General features: G+C 39.9%; 1 protein-coding gene across 2 annotated transcripts in view; it reads right to left on the minus strand.

Moving 5' to 3' along the window:
- Positions 1–26,750, minus strand: part of LOC123510478 (MAM and LDL-receptor class A domain-containing protein 2-like) — a 136,504-nt gene that overhangs the window by 6,836 nt on the left and 102,918 nt on the right. For both annotated transcript variants that reach the window (XM_045265684.1, XM_045265683.1), the window contains exons 133-150: positions 21,907–22,018; positions 21,570–21,792; positions 21,292–21,434; positions 20,927–21,079; positions 20,108–20,260; positions 12,608–19,935; positions 12,104–12,296; positions 10,904–11,096; positions 10,455–10,643; positions 10,208–10,344; positions 9,820–9,904; positions 8,912–9,078; positions 8,549–8,697; positions 7,891–8,026; positions 4,781–5,056; positions 4,334–4,475; positions 3,961–4,081; positions 332–575 (exon numbers count right to left, since the gene is read on the minus strand). In XM_045265684.1, the coding sequence (XP_045121619.1) occupies positions 332–575; positions 3,961–4,081; positions 4,334–4,475; positions 4,781–5,056; positions 7,891–8,026; positions 8,549–8,697; positions 8,912–9,078; positions 9,820–9,904; positions 10,208–10,344; positions 10,455–10,643; positions 10,904–11,096; positions 12,104–12,296; positions 12,608–19,935; positions 20,108–20,260; positions 20,927–21,079; positions 21,292–21,434; positions 21,570–21,792; positions 21,907–22,018 (10,144 nt within the window). The remainder of the gene's footprint in view (positions 1–331; positions 576–3,960; positions 4,082–4,333; positions 4,476–4,780; positions 5,057–7,890; positions 8,027–8,548; positions 8,698–8,911; positions 9,079–9,819; positions 9,905–10,207; positions 10,345–10,454; positions 10,644–10,903; positions 11,097–12,103; positions 12,297–12,607; positions 19,936–20,107; positions 20,261–20,926; positions 21,080–21,291; positions 21,435–21,569; positions 21,793–21,906; positions 22,019–26,750) is intronic.

Consider the following 26,750-nt stretch of genomic DNA (forward strand, 5'->3'; position numbering starts at 1 on the left):
GCTTTGTCCTCAAGGCACCATCATTCATGATACTGCACCAAAAATGTGTTCCAAGGCCATAGGAGTGTACTGGAGTAGTGTATGTCATTTCCTATTGGTTTCATCTGCTCTCATGCTATTCTAGACTTGTTTTTTAACTGTTCTCTAAAGAAGTTGGCTCCTTTTGCATTTTTTTCTTCCCTCCTTTTTTTTTGTTGCCCTTGGCCATCTTTAAATAAATAAAACCCCACTTTATCAGGCAATTCACTATAATGCAACAAAGAGATTCAAGTATTTAAAACTACAAGGAAAACAAGAGCACGAAAGATGATGATACAGAAATAAAACTCACTGCATCCTCTCTCATCTGTTCCATCCCCACAGTCATCAAAGAAGTTGCAGGACTCAATAGGGTTGTAGCAATTGCCATTATCACAGAGGAGTTGTCCAGGAAGGCACAATGGTGAGGGTGTAGTGATGTCACCTTCTCCAGGGAGCTGAGTGTTTAGTGATGCCTCACAGGATGGTGTCATGGAAAAGTCGTCAAGCAGCACATGGCCCGAACCCGCTCCACCCACTGTACCTTCCACCACAACCTGTCCACCACACACACTCATCAAGATCACTCTCCGACACACCAGCCTGTTCATCACACACACATTCATTAAGATCACACATCCACACACCAGCCTGTTCACCACACACATTTTAAGGTCACACCCACACACACACACACACACACACACACACACACACACACACACACACAAAGGCAAAAGACTAAAAATGATGTATACGAACATAGACAGGGTTTTATCAAGTAAATTAGAATTTAGAGATTACATAAGGAAAGAAAATCCAGATATGGTATGCCTGGCTGAAACAAAACTAAACGAGGCAATCAAAATAGATATGGATAATAGGTATAATGTATGGAGAAGAGACAGAGTGGGTAAAGGAGGAGGAGGAGTCATGATTATGTTAAGGAAAGAGATAGTGATAAATGAAATTGAATGTGGGGAAGGAAAAGCAGAAGTATTGTATATTAAGATGCATATTAATAAAAAAGAGATAACAATCATTGTAACATATGTGCCACCAAAAACAAATTCATGGACCAATCAAGAATATAAAGACATGATAGATGACACAATAAGGAGTCTAATGAGAATTGTTAAAGAAAGGAGAAAAGTGATATTAGTAGGAGATTTCAACTGTAAAGAAGTGGACTGGGAAAATTATGAAAGTGGTATGGGGGAAGAAGCCTGGGAGAAAGATTCTTGAACCTAATGATAGACAATATGATGGACCAGAGAGTAAAGGAATGCACAAGATTCAGAGGAAACGACGAGCGGCGAGATTGGACCTAGTTTTTACAAGGGGTATACAAATGAATGACGATATAAGATATAAGTGCCCATTGGGAAAGAGTGACCATGCAATATTAGAAATAGATATAGAAGAAGGAAAGGAAGATAGAGACGATTCATACAAAGGAGACCGATTAAATTACAGAAAGGCTGATATTGAGAATCTCAAGAACTATTTTAAAACGTAGACTGGGAGGAGATGGAAAACTCAGAGACAATGCAAGACAAATATAACTTATTTTTGGAAATATACAAAACAGGAGTCAAGGAATATGTCCCAAAATATAGACCAAAAGAAGAAGGAAAGAAAGATTGGTTTAATGCAAGGTGTGCTAGGGCAAAGGAGAAAAGAGATGGAGCATGGAAAAGGTGGAGGAGAAATAGGAATCCAACAAATAAGGAAAACTTCAAGGCAGCGAGAAATGAATATGTTAAGGTGAGGAAGGAAGAGGAAAAGAACTTCGAAAAAGATATTGTCGAAAAATGTAAGGAGCAACCAAAATTGTTCTATAGATTCATAAATGGAAAAATTAGGCAAAAGAAACAATAGAAAGGTTAAAAGGAGAGAACGGGATGGTGGAAGACCCAAAAGTATGGCAGAACTATTAAATAAAAATTCCAGGAGGTCTTTACTAAAGAATCCAAATTTGAGAGGCCACAGGGTAATAGAGACAATCTATATGAAAGAGATTAAAGTAACCAAGCTTGAAATAAAAGAGTTAATGAAGGAACTGGATGAAGAGAAGGCAATGGGACCGGATGAAGTCTCAGGCAGAATACTGAAAGAATGTAGGGAAGAACTAGCAAGTCCTATATACAACATCATAAAATGCTCAATAGAAAATGGAACAGTGCCAGTAGAATGGAAAAGAGCTGAGGTGGTTCCCATATATAAGAGCAGAAGGAAAGAACCTTTAAATTACAGACCGGTATCACTAACTAGTGTAATATGCAAGATGTGTGAAAGAATAATAAAGAAACAATGGATCGAGTTCCTTGAAGACAACAAATTAATATCAAATAGCCAATTTGGTTTTAGAAAAGGACGGTCTTGTGTAACTAATTTATTGAGTTTCTATTCAAGAATAGTTGATAGAGTACAGAGAGAGAGGATGGGTTGACTGCATCTATTTGGATTTAAAAAGGCGTTTGACAAAGTGCCACATGCAAGATTACTGTGGAAGTTAGAGGAGAAGGGTGGCTTAAAAGGAAGCACATTGAGATGGATAGAAAATTATTTGAGGGGGAGAGAAATAAGGACGGTAGTTAAAGATATGAAGTCCAAGTGGAGAGCAGTAGAAAGCGGAGTGCCACAGGGGTCAGTATTGGCACCAATACTTTTCCTCATTTATATTAACGACATGCCAGGAGTGAACAGCTACATAAATTTGTTTTGGATGATACGAAACTGTGCAGAGTTATAAAGCAAAAGGAGGATTGTGAAATACTGCAAGAAGACCTAAATAAGATCTGGGAATGGAGTAAGAAGTGGGAAATGGAATTCAATGTGAACAAAAGCCATGTCATGGAAATGGGAAAGAGTGAAAGACGACCTGTGGGAATCTATAAGATGGGAGATGGAGTAGAACTGGAGAAAGTAAAAAGGAAAAGGACTTAGGAGTGACGATGGAAGAAAACAATCAACCAGTAAGCCATATTGATAGAATTTTTAGAGAAACATATAATTTGCTAAGGAATATTGGAGTAGCATTTCACTACATGGACAAAGAAATGATGAAGAAATTGATAAGTACTATAATAAGACCCAGATTGGAATATGCAGGAGTAGTGTGGACCCCTCATAAAAGAAACACATAAGGAAATTGGAGAGGCTACAAAAAATGGCTACAAGAATGGTCCCAGAACTTGAAGGGATGACATATGAGGAGAGACTAAAGGCTATGGATCTACCAACCTTGGAACAAAGAAGGGAGAGAGGAGACCTGATACAAGTCTATAAATTGATCAATGGAATGGACCAAGTGGATAATGAGAAACTGATCCTGAGAAGAATATGACATCCGAAGCACAAGATTGCATAGTAAAAAGCTGAGAAAGGAAAGATGTCTGAGAGATATTAAAAAATATAGTTTCCCGCAGAGATATATTGAGACGTGGAACAGTTTAGATGAAGAAGTAGTGTCTGCAACGAGTGTGCACACTTTTAAAGTAAGATTGGATAAGTGTAGATATGGAGACGGGGCCACACGAGCATAAAGCCCAGGCCCTGTACAACTACAACTAGGTAAATACAACTAGGTAAATATACACACACACATACACCTCAAGTATTCCATGCAATAAGCTTCGCAGTAATGACGCCACTGGCATGTAAATACAATCCTAGAAGAATATTACATTACAGAATTTTTCCTTGCCATGACAAAACAAATGACATCTACACTTACTATCTAGAGAGAAGTGTGCATGTAACAAGATGATAAAGAACAATACACACTTTTGTGATTTACATGACACACTCATCCACACACTACTGAAATCCTATAAAACAGAGATCCTAATCTAAATAAACAGATAAAGGTGAGAAATAATACATAGATTCCCCCTAAACAAACTCAAGATAAGTAGGAAAAAGAGCAGCTCTGGTTACCTGGAATCTGTCATTGGCTGTTGCATTTGAAAGCTCCAGATTGACCTTGATCCACACTCCCTGCACAGAGTTGTCTATTTCTGCCAGCAGCTGCATGCCGCCCTCGTAGTAAGAGTAACGCCTGTTGAATGAACACTGTTTGAAACCTTTGTGCGATACTCATGATACTCACTCATGCCTCTACAAACATCAACATCAGAGTTATGTATCAGCAAATATTCTAATTCAAATATGTTAATGGAGAAAAAGCTACAACAAATTATGCATCAATATATATATATATATATATATATATATATATATATATATATATATATATATATATATATATATATATATATAATATGAAATTATTGTACAACATAAAACTGACTTGTAAATCCTGATGGTGTCAGGCATGTTGCCCAGAACCTGATACCACATCCTGAAGAAACAGTCCTGAGTAATGCCACGACGGACAAGTGAGTGGAGGTGAGCCACAGACCCATTGCTGCCATCAAGCTTCAAAAAGTGTCCTGAGAAACAATCAAAATTATCAAATCAACACTGAGAAGGAAATAATTTGTCTCACCTGTAATGTGACATACAAGAGAGCAATATTCAGAATGAAAGAGTCAAGAGTGAACATCTGTTTCTTTTAAACTTACACAACATGTAAATACTGTACCTGAATGATGGCCATCTTCAAAGTCTGCTATTCTATGGATTAACTCATGATAATCCTTCAAAAATTACATTTCTGATTAATATGATGTCACCAGACAAAAGTGCAAAAGATTCTAAAATACAAGTGAGAGCAATATGAAAATGTAACACTGACCCTTAGATGTGGCAAGGGAGTGGTCCAGGCTAGGCAGTGAGTCGACAGCATCAGGGGAGGCTTGGTGCACCACCCAGTTTGCAGTGCTGTCAATGTCTTGGATCCAATCGGCACACAAGCCCAACTCAAAATCACAGCGTTGTGGATAAAGGTTGCACATCAAGGAGTCCTCGTCCGACAGGTCAAAGCAGTCATTAGAGTTATCACAGGTCAGGTGCTTGTCAATGCATGCTCCAGATTTGCACTTGTGTTTCCCCATCTCAGAACATGTCATACCTTTGTAGAATAAAAGAGGTCTATAAATTTCTTAAACAAATATACCAATCAACCAAATATATTCATACTCATACAATTACATGATTTTATTGAAGTCATACAATTCCATGAGTTTATTACAGAATCATATGCAATAATCTAGTATCCATATAATTGTGGTGTAAATTCTTTTAGTACAGGATTAGTCTTTTCTGACATATGATAACAGCTCTCACATTATGTAGTGACCTTTAATTTCTGAGAGTCAAAATTCTACTTCAAGTGATGAGCATGCATTACTCAAAGTAAAGGCAATTATAGTTTCAGAATATACTGATGTTTGTGTGTGTGTGTGTGTGTGTGTGTGTGTATTTACCTAATTGTAACATACGGGAAAAGAGCTATGCTCGTGTTGTCCCGTCTCCATATCTATTAATGTCCAGCTTTTTCTTAAAATCATGAATATTCCTTGCGTTGACCACTTCCACGTCTAAACTATTCCATGCTTCCACCCTTCTATGAGGGAAGCTATATTTTTTCACATCTCTCCTATAAGTGGCCATTTTTAGTTTTTTTCCATGCCCTCTCGACATTCTTTCATTCCACATACACAGATCTTCCCTATCCATTTTTTCCATGCCAATCATCACTCTGTATATTGCTATCAGGTCTCCCTTTCTTCTGTTTTCCAGGGTTGGAAGTTGCATTCTTTTCAGTCTGTCTTCATAAGTCAAATCTCTTAAGTCAGGCACCATTTTTGTTGCAGCCCTCTGTACTTTCTCTATTTTCCTTATGTGTGTGTGTGTGTTTGTGTATTTACCTAGTTTTACCTAGTTGTATTTACCTAGTTGTAGTTTTACAGGGCCTGGGCTTTATGCTCGTGTGGTCCCGTCTCCATATCTACACTTATCCAATTTTTCTTTAAAACTATGTACACTCTTTGCTGATACCACTTCCTCACTCAAACTGTTCCAAGTCTCAACACATCTTTGCGGGAAACTAAATTTTTTAACATCTCTCAGACATCGTCCCTTCCTTAGTTTCTTACTATGCGATCTTGTGCTTCTAAAGTCATATTCTTCTCTCAGGATCAGTTTCTCATTATCCACTTCATCCATTCCGTTAATCAATTTATAAACTTGTATCAGATCCCTCTCTCTTCTCTGCTCCAAGGTTGGTAGATCCATTGCCTTTAGTCTCTCCTCATATGCCATCCCTTTAAATTCTGGAACCATTCTTGTAGCCATTTTTGTAGTCTCTCTAATTTTCTTATGTGTTTCTTTTATGGGGAGTCCACACAACTCCTGCATATTCCAATCTAGGTCTTATTTTAGTACTTATCAATTTCTTCATCATTTCCTTGTCCATATAGTGAAATGCTACTCCAATATTCCTTAGCAAATTATACGTCTCTCTGAAAATTCTATCAATATGGCTAACCGGTTGATTATTTTCTTCCATTGTCACTCCCAAGTCCTTTTCCTTTTTTACTTTTTCTAGTTCTACTCCATCTCCCATCTTATAGATTCCCACTGGTCGTCTTTCACTTTTTCCCATTTCCATGACATGGCTTTTGTCCACATTGAATTCCATCTCCCATTTTTTGCTCCATTTCCAGATCTTGTTTAAGTCTTCCTGTAGTATTTCACAATCCTCTTTTTGTTTAATGACTCTGCACAGTTTCGCATCGTCCATAAACAGATTTATGTAGCTGTTCACTCCCTCTGGCATGTCATTTATATATACGAGAAAAAGTATTGGTGCCAATACTGACCCCTGCAGCACTCCGCTGTCTACTGTTCTCCACTTGGACTTCATATCTTTAACTATCGTCCTTATTTCTCTCCCCCCTTAAGTAATTCTTCATCCATCTCAATGTGCTTCCTTTTAAGCCACCCTTCTCCTCTAACTTCCATAGTAATCTTTCATGTGGCACTTTATCAAAAGCCTTTTTTAGATCTAAATAAATACAGTCAACCCATCCCCTCTCTCTCTTGTACTTTATCAACTATTCTAGAGTAGAAACTCAATAAATTTGTCACACATGACCGACCTTTTCTAAAACCAAATTGGCTATTTGATAATATTTTGTTGTCTTCAAGAAACTCGATCCACTGCTTCTTTATTACTTTTTCACACATCTTGCATATTACACTAGTTAGTGATACCGGCCTGTAATTTAAAGGTTCTTCCTTCCTTCCGCTCTTATATATGGGAACCACCTCAGCTCTTTTCCACTCCACTGGGACTGTTCCATTTTCTATTGAACATTTTATGATGTTGTATATTGGACTTGCTAGTTCTTCCCTACATTCTTTCAGTATTCTGCCTGAGACTTCATCCGGTCCCATTGCCTTTTCCTCATCCAATTCTGTCATCAACTTTTTTATTTCAAGCTTGGTTACTTTAATCTCTTTCATATAGACAGTCTCTCTATTACCCTGTGGTCTTTCAAATTTGGATTCCTTAGTAAAGACCTCACGAAATTTAATATTTAACAGTTCTGCCATACTTTTTGGGTCTTCCACCATTCCGTTTTCTCCTTTTAACTTTTCTATTGTTTCTTTTTGTCTTATTTTTCCATTTATGAATCTGTAGAACAATTTTGGTTGTTCCTTACATTTTTCGACAATGTCCTTTTCATAGTTCTTTTCTTCTTCCTTTCTCACCTTAGCATATTCATTTCTTGCTGTTTTGAAGTTTTCCTTATTTTCTGGATTTCTGTTTCTTCTCCACCTTTTCCATGTGTGTGTGTGTGTGTGTGTGTGTGTGTGTGTGTGTGTGTGTGTGTGTGTGTGTGTGTGATATCTCTCCTTGTGATAATGGTAATGCTACAAGTCAGTTGCTGCACTAACCCTGGGGAGGCATTACTGGGGGAACACAGCCAATGAAGGCCACATCATCCACGGCTGCTGCTCCCATGTAGAACTCAGTGTGCCGGGCATGTATAGAGACCTTTCGGTTGGACAAGTGAGACAAGGGCACCTCCACCTGAAGATTTACATTAAGGCAATTGTACTATATGATGAAAACATGACATTATTTAATGTTAAGGATGGGTATTAATATGTAGTGACAATAGAAACACGTGACAGATACATCATATCACCTGCAGTTTCTCACACATATGGGATAAATATGTTATATGATTCTAAAAAGTTGTATGTCATGTACACTGAGAGATGTATTTATAGCTTCTCAAATAGTTCAATGACAGTACTTTCTTCTATGGTTTAAATCAATCTGTAATATGTAAAATTTTGCATGTTAGTGAACTTCTATGAATATTTTTCACATATTTTCTAATGATTTTTCCTTTTTGAGTTGTACTGTGAAACATTACAAACACTTAACTTCAAGACTGATTTCTCCATGACAAACTGACTTAGCTATGAGTGTTAGAAGTAGAAAAATCTTTTTGGAATTGGTGTAAATTCCTGCTAGTGAAAGTCATGCGAAAGAGTGCAGGTTTTTTCAATACCTATAACAAGAAATACTTGATATTACACATACCACGTGCCATTTATCCTCGTGGTTTCCATCTGTCATCCAGGCTTCCACAATCTCATTTGATTCTGAGATGGTCTGCACATGGAGGGATCCTGGCTCGGGACCTGACAGCCAGTACCACACTTGGAGCCGGCAAATGGTGCTGCTTTCTCCTGGGTACCATGAGAGAAGATTAATTGCGTTGTGTGTGGAACAGAGAGAGAGAGAGAGAGAGAGAGAGAGAGAGAGAGAGAGAGAGAGAGAGAGAGAGAGAGAGAGAGAGAGAGAGAGAGAGAGAGAGAGAGAGAGAGAGAGAGAGAGAGAATTTATCCTTAATATTGAATACATACTGTTTTGCCTCAGTCTTAAATAAAAAGATTATTTCACCTATAGCCAGAGTGGTAATGAGGTCTGTGGAGTTTTGGTAGTCTCCAGATGAGGCTGCAGTGAAGGCGTAGTAGCTTGCTGAGTCCCCATGGGTGTGGTCCACTGTAGGTTTGAATGCTTCCTGGTCTTGGTTGGCCAGGGAGTCGTCTCCACGTATCAACCTCCACCTGCAGGAAATAATCTGAATATGAATATGTTTTTTTCTTATGTAAGACAGAAAAACTGGCCAAGGGAACAAAATCAATTGAAAAAAAAAGAAGTCATGATGAGATTACATGACTACCATTTCTATACTTGGAAGGTTTAAAATTCAAGTGTATATACCCTATTCTTGTCAAACTGTGCCTCTTAACCTCTTCAGTACCAGGACAAGTTTCCATATTCACTCTGCTTTATATTTAAGTGATTTGATACAGCTTCACAAACTTATGGGGGGATTAAAGTAGTAAAGACTCTGGCCATTACTCATCTGACCTCCATAGACTCTTCTTAATGTAAATAAAGTAATCTAATCACACCAAAAGCTCAAGGTAAAATTGCATCCCAGTACTGAAGGGGTTAACACATCTCCTAATACTTTCCCTTTCCTCTTACCCTCCTCTACCTCACTCTTGCTCTCCATCACAATCCTTCTCCAACATTTCCCTAATACTTCTCCTCCTTCATTTTGTTCAGCTTAACCCATCTCTCCCTAGAGTTCTCCTTTGCTTCTTCTCTTCCTCCGGGTATGAAGTGATAAGGAAGTCACTTTGGATTACAAGAGTATCTTTTGTTTCCTAAAAGTATTTAATTTAAAGTACATCCCTATCTTTATGAAATGCTATCTTTATTCCATTCACCATCTTGAAATGAATGGATTTGGTAAGTTGTGACATTTGCCCAACAAGTAACACAATAGAGAGACATACGTGAAAAGGTCTTCTTGTTTCTCTGCATTGCTCTTGATCTCCCAGTTGCATAAATCTTTTCCCTCAAAGCTACACTGTTCTGAAACTGAAAATACACAACACTGCATTAATATAAAAAACACACAAATATAAGATAAAGTTCCAACTCTATACTTCATACTTTTGGTCCATCTTGTAGCCTCTAGTCTAAACAGTTGTCATTCCTCATATGTCTATCAAAGGAAGGACGCAGTTTACCTTCACACTATCCGGGATACATTCTTATTGTTGGTGGATGGCTTTCTTTTAACTACTTCCAGCTCCAGCTTATTCTCTGTATCAGTTTAATCATACAGCAACACAATTTGTTAACAAAATACAAGCAGTAGTAATGAAATGTTTCTCTTACCACAGCCCTCCTCATCTGATGTGTCTCCATTGGGACATTCGACAGCAAAGTTACACCGATTGGCTATTGGTAAACATGTTCCATCTGAGCATTGGTGTTCTACTGAGGTGCAGTTCCTGTCAGGGCTGCCCATTAGTCTGAAATACAAAGAATTCTCTTAACTTGCTACATATATATAGTGATAAGAGTAATGGCTATACATATGCATATAACTACACACACCCTCATTCCTCTTCTTTTTACTTACTTGCAATAAGGAGCAAACACAAAGTCATCCACAGCAATATCTGAAAGCTCTCCTTGGCCAATCTCTCCTTCAATGATAAAGTGGAAGACTTGCCATGCATCTGCTTTTACTTCCACAGTTTGTTTTACCCAGTAGTTACCAACTTCTCCAGTTATGTTCATTAGCTGCACAGGCTTCGAGGTGTCATTCCTGTGGTGAAATGTAGGAATAGAGATCAGTACACCTCTCATGAAACTTTTACTTACCCAATCATTATTGAGTAATACAGTGCTTATGTATGCACTTTTTATCTAATTAAAAATCCATTACCTAGAGATAAGTAGTAATACAAATAAAGACATACCAATCACTTTTATATAATCTGTGGTCTTCACATACTGAAGTCCACATAAAAATTAATTCCAGATTCATAATAATTCAATTGACCTTTACAATGAAGCAAAACTCACCCCACCAACACACGAAGATAGCCCATGCCCCTGCCATGCATGTGGGAAAAGAAGGTCAAAGAGCATATGGGGTCAGCCTTGATGGGGTAAGTGATGAGACGTGCTACTTTGCCTCCTCCAGAGACACTGCTCTCCACATAGAGGTAGTGGCCAGAGCCATCAGATGTTGTGTGATCAAAGTTGGGTCCAGTCCCTACAATACATGAATACCTTAGAGTAAGCTGCATTACTTTAGCACAGGTAGATAACATTTCATTCAATATATTCAAGTTATTTAAATAAAGTGCAACTGAATGATGTTAGCACAAATGTTTACTTTATATTTTTTCATATTATTTTCACAAGTTCATGTAAACTATGACAAGCAATTTTCGAAGGAATACTGGGGATGTAAAAAGTCTGTGTACTCCAACCTATGTTCATTGAATCTCTAAGGCAAGGGCTCTCAGTATTCTTAATCTTATGTATACCTTGAAGTCTTTCAGTACTAGTTACATGCCCCTTACCCAGCATGCAACAGAATGCTGGATAAATAGTAGCATGTGTCCACAAATTTATTAGTATGCAATGACAAAAAATCTGCTCATAAACTTATTAATAGAGAAGATCTATCAGTAAACATGCCCCTGAATTCATTAGTACCATATCTAACAATAGCAATTATTGTCTGTAAATTCAAGGATGGATCCAGCACCTATAACAACAGCCCTGCATATACATGTACTTCACATTAAGTCGTTCATTCCATTCTTGTATAGTGCGTTTCTTTCATTCTTGCATTTTGTTGAGTGGTCCTCCTTATTACACTGTTCCCTCAGATGCACAAGCTCTCTCAGGATAATGAATTCTTTTTTCTAAGATAAATATGCCAGACTTCCAAATTTACTTCCAAACCGCTTGCCACTCTGACCATTTATTTCAAACTGTTACATCTCAAATCTTTGTATCATTTCAAGAATAGATATGTTTGTTGTAAGCATGTTGGTAATGTTAGTCTCAGGCTCTAACATGGTACCCTTTCAAGTTCCAAGTACAGCACAAAGTAGTGTCCTTCCTCCCATTACATAAGATTCATCAAACTATTTTCCTGCCTTGCACGCTGAAATTTAAGCAAAGCTATCTTACCTACCTCACTTCTCTCATTTGTTTTGATTCCACAACAAAATCTTGAGATACACTGAGTAGACAGAAAGCACTTACCTTTAGTTGGTGTGGAGCCACTACCCATAATCCAGTTCAAGTCATCATTCTCTGTGTCTTGAGAGAACCAAGAGAGCCAACCATCATTTTCAAGATTGAGTTTATGGTAGGAATGACACATTAGCAATGCCTCATCCTCGTCTGCACCACAATCGTCACTCAGATCACAGAGTCTATTCTCATTTATACACACCTGGAATTGCAAAAATTCATGATATACATACAAAGCACATCATTGTAAATGCAGAATAAAAGTCTACGGAACAGATATGTATATGAATGTGAAACAGTGCAAAAAATTACTAATGCTTGAAAAGTTCTCATCTTTAATGGAAAAGCAGATTACTGATATGGTATGTACTGTACTGAAACTAGACAATGGAAGATATGGAGCAATTAACAGTGTATCATTTGATTACTCTGATTAAATTAATGATCTTTTAAAATGTCGTTAAGGAAATTCATCAAATTGCAACACTGCAGTGTCAATCCCTGATCCCTTACCTTTGTCTTACTGCAGTGATATTCTCCTCCCAGACATGTATCCTCTGAAGGATCATCATAGTGGCAGTTTTCATTGAACTGCATTTCATCTATAGCAAAGGGACCAGTGTACTCAGATGTAAGTTCTTTCCTGTACAGAGAAAGCTGGAATGGAGACTTGTGCCTGCCAATTCCCACTTCATCCTTGTGCCACACTCCATTCTGTACCACAGTCTCCGATGTGTAGAAGGTCAGGTTCATCATTTCTGTTGACGATGTGTTGAGCCGAACGATCACATCTGACCACTTCTCCCCACTCACATAGTACCAGTAAGTAAGGTGACAATAGGGAGCAGAATTTTGATACCAATGGGAGAGTGCATAACCTTCTTCATTTGAGAGGTCAGGTTCTGTGGCAAAAAGATACAGAAAGTGTCCTTGCTTCAAACCTGATCCATCCACATAGGGACCTCCATCATCTGTCCCAAAGCTACTGTCATTAGCTCGGGCCAGTATCCAGTTGAGTGCATCATCAACAGCCTCATACCAGCCACAGCTATCAACCTCAAAGTTACATTGTGATGGGCAAGGCAATTCATCACTTGAATCTTGACAATCATACCTGAAGTCACAAACACTGCTCTTTGGAATACAATCAGAGTTGGCACACTCAAACTCGTCACTGAGGCAGTGTCCGGGAGGCGGTGAAGTGGTGGGTGGAGGATGAACTGGTTTACACCCCGGAGTGAAAGAAATGTCATCGATAGACACATCACCCTCAATTCCCTCGGATGCAGTGCCTTCAATCACTATCTTGAAATATCTTGTAAACACCACAGGGATAGTTACTTTTGCCCAGCCATACACTTCTGAGCCTTCTGTTTCATAAATAATCTCTTTCTTCCTGTCTGTGTGTTCTGAGGTTTCTTCAGCATAGATAATCAACTTAGAGCCCTGGTCAGCTTTCATCACATACCAGAACCTGAATGCACAGTCTATGATCACTGGATAAAAGTCAGGGCTAGCTATCCTCCCAGTCTTAAATTTGACATCCTGCCCACTCTTTAAGTACATATAATACCCTTTTTCATTCCCAAGAGTGTGATCAAAATCTGGTCCAACATCTTCAGACAGTGACTCTCCTGTTCTGCGAATCCACTCCATTGTTTCATTTTCTTGTGTCCAGCCACAGAAATCATTCTCAAAGTTGCACCTTTCATTGTAACTTTCACACAGGCTTGGCATCTCATCTGTTCCGTCACCACAGTCATTAGTGAAGTCACACATAACACCCTGAGGAACACAAGCACCATTCAAGCATTTCATCTCATCATGTTTACAGATTGTTGCTGATGGTAATGTGCAATTCTTAAGCTGAATGTCATCAATAAGGATCAGTCCGTCCTCATCATAGTGAGTGGCTTCAAAACGTAAGCTCCAGCCTGGGGCATTGTTAGCAATCACAACATACTGCTCATACCACTTATCACCCATGTCATCCAGCTGATACCAAGCTCTATATTCACTATTGTCTTTTCTCTTGACATACAAATGAAGTGCGGTGGTTCCATACAGACCCAGAGTTTTGTAATAAAAGAACCTCATGGTGCAGGCTGAGGCAGATCCTCCCAGTTGTACACTTGTGAGTTTTGCAACCTTGGAAACAGAGCCAAACCTTTCCTCCACCTTCATAACTTGTCCTTTTCTACCTTCCACTCCTGGTTCTTCACGAAGCCAGTGGTAACTGCCAACACTAACATCTTTCCATCCACAAGTGTTAGTATCAAAATCACAGTCGGCACACATAGTTTCGTCAGTGCCATCCCCACAGTCATTTGCAAAATTACACACATAATCCAGTGGGACACACTCACCATTCTCACACTGGAACATATCGTTACATGGACCCTGGGTGGTTGTTGGCATCTGTGAGGGAGTGGGTGGTAATGGGTCATCTGACAAAGCACATGAATGTGAGAATGAAATATCATCAATGGCAATAACTGAACTGTCTCCTCCTGTGTAATTGAGAGTTTTTCCAGTTATAAGGAACTGTACTGGCTTGTTCTCTATCACATGTGGTGTCACAATCAATTCCTCACGTTCCCAAAATGGTCCAGCAGCTCCGACTAATTTCCACTGTTCAATCAGTGGGCCATCTGACATCTCCCTTAGCGAAACAACTAATTCACCAACATCTGGACCATCCACATAGAAGAAGAAACGGAGCATACATGGGGTGATGTCATCAGTTTTCCATTGCATTACTGGACTTGAAATTGTGGCAGAAGCAGAAACTAATTTATTTTGGATGCTGCCAATGGAAATGAAAGTTCCACTTGGTAGGTTTGTGGTGTGATCGTGTTTAGGGATGAGGGTCTCAGAGTCTGGTGAAGCTATGAGCCAGTCATCAGGACCCTCTTGGTTCCAATCACAGAGATGGCCATCTTCAAATGAACAACGGGCAACAAAGGAGGCACACCCAGCATATTCATCATTCTCATCAGAGTAATCTCCACAGTCATCAACAAAGTCACATGTTTCAAATGATGACACACAAGCACTGTTTTCACACAAAAAGTGTTTACATTCTTCAGGCTTAGTCAATGGTGTTGGAAGGAAGCAATTGTCTAGTCTGATGTCATCAACAGCTATGTAACCACTCATATCTAGGTTTCTGTTGCCTATTAACTTCAGCATGAATTTCTGATATATTCTCCCAACATAGGCAACTGTATATCTCCACTCATCACCTTGACTTCCTGTCACTGTCAGTAGCTCAACAGAGAGATCACTGAGCTCAGATGCTACTGCCAAAGTACCAATGTCTGTTGAAGAAATGTTATCTGCTTTTCCGAACATTACATACCAGAAGGTCATAAGGCAATAGGAGGCAGAGTTGAACAAGTATGGGCTTTGCAGGATGGCTTTGGTCTCCTCTCCAGTTTGGCCTCCCACTCCAGGCATGAGAGCCATGTAGTGGCCTGAAGGTGTCAAAAAGGTGTGGTCAATAGGAGGTGCATTGGTCTTATTACGGTCACCAGAGAGAAGCATCCACGTCTGTGCCTTGTCATTGACTGCCACATTACTCCACATACAGTGTTCCTCACCAGTATCTTCAAAAGTGCAGTTGTAGCCACACAGGAATTCATCATCACCATTGCCACACTCTTGAATAAAATTGCACATCTGGTTTTCATGAATACAAGTTTTTCCCCCATCACAGGTAATCACACAATCAGGAATGGTTTCATTTGTGCAATGATGAGAGTCTACTATCACCTGGTCAAGGGCAATGATGCCCATTTTGCCTCTGTCTGAAGCTGCTACAAACTGGATGGTATGGAGGCCTCCTCTTTCAATGGACACTTGCTGGTACTTCCATTCTGCCTGGATGGTTGCTTTAGCTTCCCATAATTGCTCACTTTCTACAAATGGAAGATACTTGACTTTAAGAGCAAGAGATGCATTAACTACTTGAATGTGGTACCAAAACCTAATGCATTGCTCCTTAGTGTTCATAGCATTGGTTTCTAAAATTGCTTTTGGTTTATCAGTTGTGCCTATTGCCCTGGTAGTGTCAACATATATGTATTTTCCTAGAGGTGATCCCAGAGTAACATCTACTGCAGGTGCATAGATATTGTCCAAATCCTCCCCTGTTGTTAAAGACCAGTCAAAGTCATCATCATCCAAGTTATTCCACATACATGTATCCGTTTCAAAGTTACAGTCACTCATGGGTTCACAGTAAATGCGAGGCTTCACGTCATCTATGCCAATCACGTACGCACCACCTTCCACGTTGCCCCGAAAGGCTAGTGAGTACGGGGTTGAACTGGTCACTGGAAGCAAGTAACGACTCCAGCCAGAGTCAACGGGGCCAGTGATAACTACTGCTGGCTTAGGATCCAGGCTGCCGCTTCGGCGAATGTGTACATTCAACTGTGCTGATGGCCTTTCCATGTAACCATTCAAATAGACTGAAAACTCAACACAGCCATACTGTGCATCAATCTCATTGGTATAAATGTCAGCATAGCCCTCACCTGACAACTGGAGGTAATGGCCAAGTGGGGACTGCAGGCTGTGATCTTGCCCTGGGATCATATCTGATTTGTCAGCAGAGTCTGAGCCTTGGACAAGCTGCCAGTCCACCTTATCATCAAGGGATTGTTCAAAATGACAGATATTTCCAGACTCAAAATCACACAAAATCCCAGTGTAGCACTTTCCAAAGTCAAATATAATGTCATCAATAGCAATGTCACCAGCACCAGATGCTCTGAGTGTGGACTGCAGCAGCAGGTACTGTTCACCTTGCACTGTGAGGTGGACCTTGGCTTGCATCCAGTCATCTCCCTGCTCATTGGAACGTTTCCACACGGTAGACTTGTTGGCACTGCCCGTTTTCTGAGACATGACCTGCAGTGTGCCAACATTCAGTCCGTGCATGTGGTACCAGAATGACAGACAGGCTCCACGTGCGGCAATATCCACAACTGGACTCTTTAGCACTGCGGTAGTTTCATTTTGCACAATGTTGTTGCCACTGTATATGTAATGTCCTTCAACAGTGAGAAAAGTATGGTCAGTCTGTGGACCAGTCTCAGAGGTTGGTGTTGGCCCCTTCCAAAGCTGCCAGTCTATTCCATCATCAGTGTCTTGCATCCATCCACAGGTTTCACTTCCATCTTGCTCAAAGTCACAGTCATAGCTGGAAGGAAGATGTGTGGGAGGTGGAATGGTGATGGGTGGAAGTGTGTGGATGCTGCAGTCCTCCGTGAAAGCAATGTCATCTATTGCTATGGTAACATATTGTGAAAATGTAATGTCTTCATCTATAACCAGGTCTAACATGATCTCATAGTTATCATCCAAAGCATTAGGAGTTAAGGAAATTTCCTCCCATAGGTAAAGCAGGGAAGAGTTATGGATCTCTGCTATGTTAATGAAGTCATCTTCCATCAACTTAACTATGAGTGTAGCATTTTCAATATTCTGCATTGAATACCAGAAGGTCATGCATGTGTACTTGGATGGTACAACCGGTCCAAACAGTTGAGCACGATCGCCCTTCTTTTTGCCTTCTAGTGTTGTCTGAAGATAGTGTCCAGTCTCATGATCAATGGTATGATCTACAAGAATGCCTCCTCCTTCCTTGCCAGATGAAATCACCCAGTCAAACTCATCCTGGTCTGAGTTTATCCATTCACACATGTCATACTCAAAGTTGCACACATAAAGCTTAGGACAAACACCAGGAACAAAAGTGACATCATCTAGGGCAATCACACTATTGTTGTTCTTTCCTGATACACCCATAAATCTCACACTGTACTCTAATAAGCCTGGCAGTGTCACCATTCCCTGGAACCACATTTCAAAGGTGTTCTCAGTTTGGCTCCATATAGGAACAAATCCAAAGTCATCACTCTTATCAGCTACTTCTACCTTTAGGTGTCCAAGATTGTCTCCCAGCATATGGTACCAAAATCTGATGCACTGAACTCCAATTGCCTTGTAAACAGGAGAAGTGAGGAAGCCCATTTCATTCTCTGCCTTAGTTTTCAAGTAGGCATAATACCCTGAGTCAGAATTGTGGGTGTGGTCTTTGGGTGGAAGGGCTGTGATGTTCTGTGCTCCTTGTCCTCGTGTCCAAATTCCTGCACTCTCATTGCTTGGTACCCACTGACAGAAATTGACTTCAAAATCACATACTGCCTCATGTAAAGTGGATGTCATCTTAATGTCATCTACAGCCAGCAAACCCAATCCCTTTTCTCTCCATGTACCTTCAAGAATTATTGTGAAGTCATCATCAACTGACATAGGCTCTTGATATAGTAGCCATTTATTCTCTTGGGTGGTACTCAATTCAAAAAGAGTGTCATTTGTTTTTGTAGATTCTTTCCTTTCAATAATTCTGAAGATTCCAACATTTTCACCATAGAAGTAGTACCAGAGACTCAGCACATTAACATACTGGGATGGTTTAGACTGCACTGTACTGATGAGTCTTGCAGCATCATTCATCTTGGCTTGTGACTCCGAAAAGTCAATGTAGATGTAATAGCCTGTTCCTGATGTATGGTCAGCAAGAGAACTACTTGAGGCATTGCCCTTCTTCCAGTCCTGCTCGTCATGTTGATCTTGTAACCACGCGCACAGAGCTTCATTGTCAAACTTACAGTCCAGACTCAGAGTTCTTTCATTGCAATTAAAGAAACTGATGTCATCAATAACAAGGCCAGAGTGGGATTCCTCCCAGTCTGTGGATGTATCATAGCGTGGTGTGGCTTCAAACACTAATTGATGATTTGTGGGTACTTTTCTAGCTGTAGCAATTGCCTTAAACCAAACCTTTTCCTGTGCCTCAGAATTCATTAGATCATACAGCAGCTCTCCCTGAACCTCATCATGATAAGAGTACAGAGTCAAATTTGAACCAAGAATGCTTTCAAGATAGAGCCAAAAATGCAGTTCACAGTAAAACCCTGCTGTGTGAGACAGCCTTGGGCTATAAAGCATGGCTGTCCTGCCATCAATGCCAGCTCCACTCTCAATGTACACAAAGTGGCCATCGGAGGTGTTGTAAGTGTGGTCCACATTAGGGTGAGTGACGGAGCTGAAGTCACCAGCACGGACTCTTCTCCACTGGAAAATGCCAGCACTTCCATCATACCAGTCACACATGTCATATTCAAAATTGCACGCACCACAGTAATCCTCATCAGCCTTATTTGTGCAGTCATACTGCCAGTCACATCTTTTTGATTCAGGAATGCATTCATATGCAACTCCACAGTAGAATTTATCGTCTCCACAAGGTGAAGGGGGAGGTGTGTAGGTGCTACCACCTGGCAAGGATGCATTGACAATAATGCAGCTTTCAGTAAATGACAGATCATCAATGGCTATGTCTGAGAAGTCTTCGTTGTTTGTGATTCCTTCTATTACAAACTGGAAATTAACTTTCTCTGTGGCAGTCACAACTGAACGGTCCCAGAATTGACCTTGCTCCCCTGTTCTTCTAAAGGAAAGAGACTTCTCACCATGAATTTCTGTTCTTGTATAAATATTGAGTTCTTCGATGTTCTTCCCATACATGTAATAGTGAAAACGAAGCTGACAGGGGAAGTATGTGTCAGTGTCAACCTTCAATGTTGGGCTAACAAACCACGCTCGGTAAGTTTTCTTGCTTTGCTTGTCTTCCTTGGTAGCCTGGTGTGGTGGTGCAGTGATGTACAGGTAGTGACCAGTGGTGAGGCGTGTGGTGTGGTCTGCCGGTGGTCCTGTCAGGTGATTGCTGATAAGACTAGCTACCTGATTTGTTCCAATTTGCCAATCTGTTTAGGGAAAAAAAAAAAAAAAAAAAAAAAAATTACTAAATAATAGAGAAAAATCCGTGTTAGTCTCATATTCAATACTATACGGGGTAAGGAAGAGTGATAGTCAATACAAAGGCACAAAACTAATTATATGCATCATGAAATATTACACAGGGAAAGAATCTCCTACCAATGCTATCCTCTTCATCTTCTTGAACCCAATCACATTGGCCATTTTCTTCAAAGGTACACCTTGGGGAGTATTCATCACACTCCTGTTCATCATAATTGTTGCCACAGTCATTGGTGGTGTCACAAACAAAGTCAGGAGGAACACAGATTCCTGAAAGATGAAAAATATACATGAATGCATACCAGACCTAACTGATGTATTGAATGACATTTTTAAACTAAAATGTATTTTTCACTCACCCATGTCTTCTAATTAGGCATATATGCTCTCAAGAAATAAACCCTCTCCTGAGTTAAACAAACGATTATGATCAGATCCAGCTGGATGACAGTGTGGCGCCTCGTCACACCACACTCTCATTCCCATTCTGTTCTCCGAGTTCACCATGCTCACATCATTCTCATCAATGTTTGTGTTTTCTCTGGCTCTTCCCAACTATTGGCCGTCGAACAGAATGAGAACAGAGGTGTGGTGTGCGGGTGACGAGGCGCTGCATAGCCATCTCATTGCAATCGTTTGTTTTACTCTGGGCTCAGTTAATTCCTAGAGGGCATGTGTGCCTAATTAGAAGACACATGTTTTGTGTGAAATTAATTTCATTTCAACTGTAAATACACTGTGGCATATATTTTACTATGTAAAAATCTACTTTACACACAACAGTCACTCATGAAATTATGGCTGTTTCTTTGCTGTTTTTTTTCAAGAGTTAATTTCTAACTGTGATATCATTCATGAAACTTACATACAGTCCTTTAAATGGTGACATATTAAAGCTAAGCAATCAGAATAAAGAGCCACACAGTGTAAGATTACCTGTTTGAGGACACTTGATGTGGTATTCTGGACAGTGTGCAGGTGTGTCTGATGGTGGCCCACACTCCTCAAAGCTGAAGTCATCCAGAGTCAAGTCAGAAGGATTGCCTGTGTTCTCTCCCTCCACCTGAACACTAAAGTCTCCCCACCAGTCTGTAAGGAAAATTTAAAAGAAAACCAATAAAATGATAGTAAATAATCATCACTGCAAAAATGTATTATTAATTCCACTGACCATAAAGCAAAGAGAGTAAAAAACATTATTAGCCAAAAATCTATAATCAATATAGTTATAAATAATACCATATTAATTGCATCAGCAATTTGGAAAAAGGCTAATAATAATGGAATGCTTCCATACAGACCCATTATTCTAATGGTGGCTTTCTCCCATTTATATGTTTTGGCATCAATCAAGTAATGCAGAGGATGGACTTCATTATCCCTCACCACACTGATGGTTAGCTTCATGTGCTTGTTGTAGTAGTTGTTGCTGTTTTCTCGGTACCTGAAACATGCAACATTCATAGAAAAAGTACATATTAGTTGAATGCCTTCCTCTATCATCAGGGTTCCATATGGAAATCTGCAAACACTTAAAAAATAATTTTTCAAAAAATACCAAATGTAATGAAATACATACCAAAAGTTCATGGTGCATCCCAGGAAGGCATTGTGGAGAGACTTGGTGACCATGACAGCCGGGCCAGACTTTTCACTAGGTTGCTCCGCAACGTACAAGAAATATCCCGCTGCGTTGCCGAGAGTGTGGTCCATAATGACCTCATAGCCAGAGCCGTCACTCATGTTCCGGCCTTTCTGCCACACAAAGTCATTCTCCTTTTGGAATATCCATCCACATGTACCTGGAAGCAACACATTATAATATCAGGATTTATTTTAGAGGTCCAGAACAACTAACCCTGATGAATCTTTACATACAAATATTGATCAAAGACACACTGGTAGAGAGCACTCACTAAACTGGAAGTTGCAGTCACCACAGTCTATCTCATCCTCTCCATTTTTGCAGTCGTCCACAAAGTCACACACTTTGGTTGCATTAATGTTGGTGCCATTATAACATGAAAACTGCAAACAGAACAAAATTAATGACTCTGTGTGTGTGTGTGTGTGTAGTTTTACAGAGCCTGGGCTTTATGCTCGTGTGGCCCCGTCTCCATATCTACACTTATCCAATTTTTCTTTAGAACTATGCAAACTCGTTGCTGACATCACTTCTTCACTCAAACTTTTCCACGTCTCAACACATCTCTGTGGGAAACTATATTTTTTAACATTGTGTGTATTCATCTAGTTGTAATTTTACAGGGCCTGGCTATCATACTCGTGTGGCCCCGTCTCCATATCTACACACATCCAACTTTCCTTTAAAATTATGCACACTCCTCGCTGACACCACCCCCTCACTCGAACCATTCCACACCTCCAAACATCTCTGTGGGAAACTATATTTCTTCACATCCTTCAAGCATATTCCCTTGGCTATCTTTTTACTATGCGATCTCGTAGTTCTATTTAAGTTTTCCTCTCTTAACATCATTTGCTCATTATCCACTTCATCCAGTCCGTTCAACAGTTTATAAATCTGTATTAAATCTCCTCTTTCTCTTCTTTGTTCCAAGGTAAGCAAATGTGTGTGTGTGTGTGTGTGTGTGTGTGTGTGTGTGTGTGTGTGTGTGTGTGTGTGTGTGTGTGTGTGTGTGTGTGTGTGTATTCACTGATTGATCTGCTGCAGTCTCTGACGAGACAGCCAGACGTTACCCTACGGAGCGAGCTCAGAGCTCATTATTTCCGATCTTGGGATAGGTCTGAGACCAGGCACACATCACACACCGGGACAACAAGGTCACAACTCCTCGATTTACATCCCGTACCTACTCACTGCTAGGTGAACAGGGGCTACACGTGAAAGGAGACACACCCAAATATCTCCACCCGGCCGGGGAATCGAACCCCGGTTATCTGGCTTGTGAAGCCAGCGCTCTAACCACTGAGCTACCGGCCGTGTGTGTGTGTGTGTGTGTGTGTGTGTGTGTGTGTGTGTGTGTGTGTGTGTGTGTGTGTATTTACCTAATTTACCTAATTGTAACATACGGGAAAAGAGCTATGCTCGTGTTGTCCCGTCTCCATATCTATTAATGTCCAGCTTTTTCTTAAAATCATGAATATTCCTTGCGTTGACCACTTCCACGTCTAAACTATTCCATGCTTCCACCCTTCTATGAGGGAAGCTATATTTTTTCACATCTCTCCTATAAGTGGCCATTTTAGTTTTTCCCATGCCCTCTCGACATTCTTTCATTCCACATACACAGATCTTCCCTATCCATTTTTCCATGCCAATCATCACTCTGTATATTGCTATCAGGTCTCCCCTTTCTCTTCTGTTTTCCAGGGTCGGAAGTTGCATTCTTTTCAGTCTGTCTTCATAAGTCAAATCTCTTAAGTCAGGCACCATTTTTGTTGCAGCCCTCTGTACTTTCTCTAGTTTCCTTATGTGTTTCTTTAAGTTCGAGCCCACTGTATTGTTGCATATTCAAGCCTCGGTCTTATCATTGCAGTAATTATTTTCTTCATCATTTCTTCATCTAAATATCTGAACGCCACTCTTATGTTCCTCAATAAGTTCAATACTTCTCCAATTATTTTGTTTATATGTCTCTCTGGCGATAGGTCATTGGTAATTGTCACCCCAAGGTCTTTTTCTTCATGACTGGTTTTATGTCTTCATTTCCTATCTTGTACATACTCCTGATTCTTCTTTCACTCTTGCCAAACTCTATTTTCTTGCATTTTGTCGTGTTGAACTCCATTTGCCATGTACAGCTCCATTTCCATATTCTGTCCAAGTCTTCCTGGAGTAGTTCGCAATCTTTGTCACATCTCACTTTTCTTAACAATTTTGCATCGTCTGCAAATAGGCTCACATAACTGGACACCCCATCCACCATGTCATTTATGTAGACTGCGAACATTACTGGTGCCAACACTGATCCCTGTGGAACTCCACTCTCCACCAAGCCCCATTCTGATGGTCTGTCCTTAATTATTGTTCTCATTTCTCTTCCTACCAAAAGTCTTCCATCCATTTTAGTAAACTGCCATGCACTCCTCCTACCATTTCAAGTTTCCAGATCAGTCTCCGGTGTGGTACCTTATCAAAGGCCTTTTTTAAATCCAGATATATTCCATCAGCCCAACCATCTCTTTCCTGTATTACATCTATCACCCTCGAATAGTAACATATCAGGTTTGTCGTGCATGAACGCCCTTTTCTAAAACCAAATTGACACTCACAAAGTATGTCATTTTCTCCAAGAAGTCTGTCCATCTATTCTTCACCACCCTCTCACACATCTTAGCTACCACACTTGTAAGTGACACTGGTCTATAGTTCAATGGGTCTCTCTTGTTACCTGATTTATAGATTGGGACAATGTTAGCTCTTTTCCAGTCTTGGGGCACTACACCTTCCCTTAATGAGGCATCAATTACTTCACAAACTTTTTCTGCCAGTTGCTCCTGCATTCTCTTAAAATCCATCCTGATACCCCATCAGGTCCCACAGCTTTTCTCACTTCTAAACTCCCCATCATATTCTTGATCTCCTCCACAGTTACTTGAAACTCCTTCATAATCCCTTTCTGTTCCATTACCAGTGGTTTGTCAAAAGCAGTCTCCTTTGTGAATACCTTCCGAAAGCATCCATTCATAGCCTCTGCCATTTCCTGGGATCTTCACTGCATACTCCATTTACTTCTAAACTTTCAATACTTTCTCTATTTTTGATGTTGTTGTTCACATGTCTGTAAAAAGCCTTGGTTGGTCTTTACATTTATCAATTATATCCTTTTCTTGTTTCTTTCTTTCTTCTCTTCTAATCAACACATATTCATTTCTTGCTCTTTTGTAACTTTCCCACTGCTTAATCCGTCTTTTCCTTCTCCACCTCTTCCATGCATCCTCTTTTCTTGTTCTAGCCTTTTCACATCTATCGTTAAACCAGTCCTGCTTTCCAACTTCTCTATGTTGTCTTATTGGTACAAATTTTTCTCACCTTCTTTGTATATTTTTATAAATTCCTTCCACTTTTCATTTGCTCCTTAGCACTCTTGAATTTCATCAATTTGTCTCTTGAAAGAATTTCTTTAGGTTTCCAAAATCTGTCTTGGCATAATTCCATCTTCCCACTTTATATTCTTCATTTCTTCTAGATTTCTCTTCATCTATCACCTTGAACTCCAAAACTGCATGATCACTCTTTGCTAAAGGGCACTCCACCCTCATCTCCTCAATGACCATTGGCTCTGTACTAAAGACCAAGTCCAGTCTTGACGATGCTCCCTCTCCTCCAAACCTAGTATCTTCTTTGACCCACTGAGTTAACACATTTTCCATTGCCAGTGTCAATAGTGTATTTCCCCATGTTGTCTCTGATCCTTCCATTGACCAGTCCTCCCAACACACCTCTTTACAATTAAAATCTCCCATCATTATAGTTCGTTCACAGCCACCCAACATTTCTTCCAGACATGTTCCTGTATCACTTATCATTTCTTCATATTCCTGTACTGACCATGCATTTGTCTTAGGTGGTACGTACACCACTATGTAGTGCCTCTTTTTCCTTCATTAGTTTCTGCTCTGATCTTTAGCACTTCTGCCTTTCCCATACCTTCTTTCACTTGATCCACCTTTATATCTTTTTAACCAGCAACATCACTCCTCCTCCCATCTTACCTACTCTATTTCTTTTCCAAACATTATATTTCCTTCTCCAACCATCATCAGGTCTTCTCCCTCTCTCAGTTTTGTTTCAGTAAGACCCACAATATCTGGGTTCTTGTCCCTCAAGTAATCGTTGAGTTCTAAAATCCCGATATCACTCCATTTATGTTGGAATACATTACATTCGCTCATACGTAAGTTTCTTTAGTCCTTTCTTGCTGTACTTTTCTGGGTTATGAACCACTTCCTCAGTCTCATATCCAAGATTCTCCAGAAAAACTCTTTCTTCTCCTCTTCTGTCCTCTCTTCATTTTTTTCAAAGCCTCCTTTCTCAACTCATTTAACATTTCTCTTTCCTTTTCACCGAGATCTCTTCTCAACCAAATCTTCCTTGTTGTTTCCTGCTGGGCTAGCCTCCATGACTTCTCCACCAATTCATCTACATCCTTTTGTGACTTAAGTTTGATTCTTATTGGCCTCATACCTTCTCTTGTGAACTTTCCAATTCTATGGAAGTCCTCTATTTCTTGTACTAGGTCTTTTCCCTCCTCCTGCACCACATTAATGATATTATTTATCACCTTTTTTATGTTTTTCTCTCTCTCCATTTTACTCGGTGTCTTATCCTCCTCCACACCAAATATCACCACACATCTCTTTTTGTCTACAGTTTCCCTCACCAATGTCTCATTTGATTTAATAACCTTCACCACTTTCTCAGTGTGTGTGTGTGTGTGTGTGTGTGTGTGTGTGTGTGTGTGTGAGTATTTACCTAGTTGTAGTTTTACAGGGCCTAGGCTTTATGCTCGTGTGGCCCCATCTCCATATCTACACTTTCCAATCTTACTTTGTATGCACACTTTCAGACACTACTTCTTCATTCAAACTGTTCCATGTCTCAATACATCTTTTGAAACTATACTTTTAATATCTCTTCAAATCTTCCTTCCTCAGCTTCTTACTATCGATCTTCTGCTTCACTCATATTCTTCTCTCAGGATCAGATACTCATTGTCCACTTGGTCCATTCCATTTATCAATTTATAAACTTGTATGAGATCCCCTCTCTCCC

This window comes from Portunus trituberculatus, chromosome 29, assembly GCF_017591435.1.
Source record: "Portunus trituberculatus isolate SZX2019 chromosome 29, ASM1759143v1, whole genome shotgun sequence".
Taxonomy (NCBI): Eukaryota; Metazoa; Arthropoda; class Malacostraca; order Decapoda; family Portunidae; genus Portunus; species Portunus trituberculatus.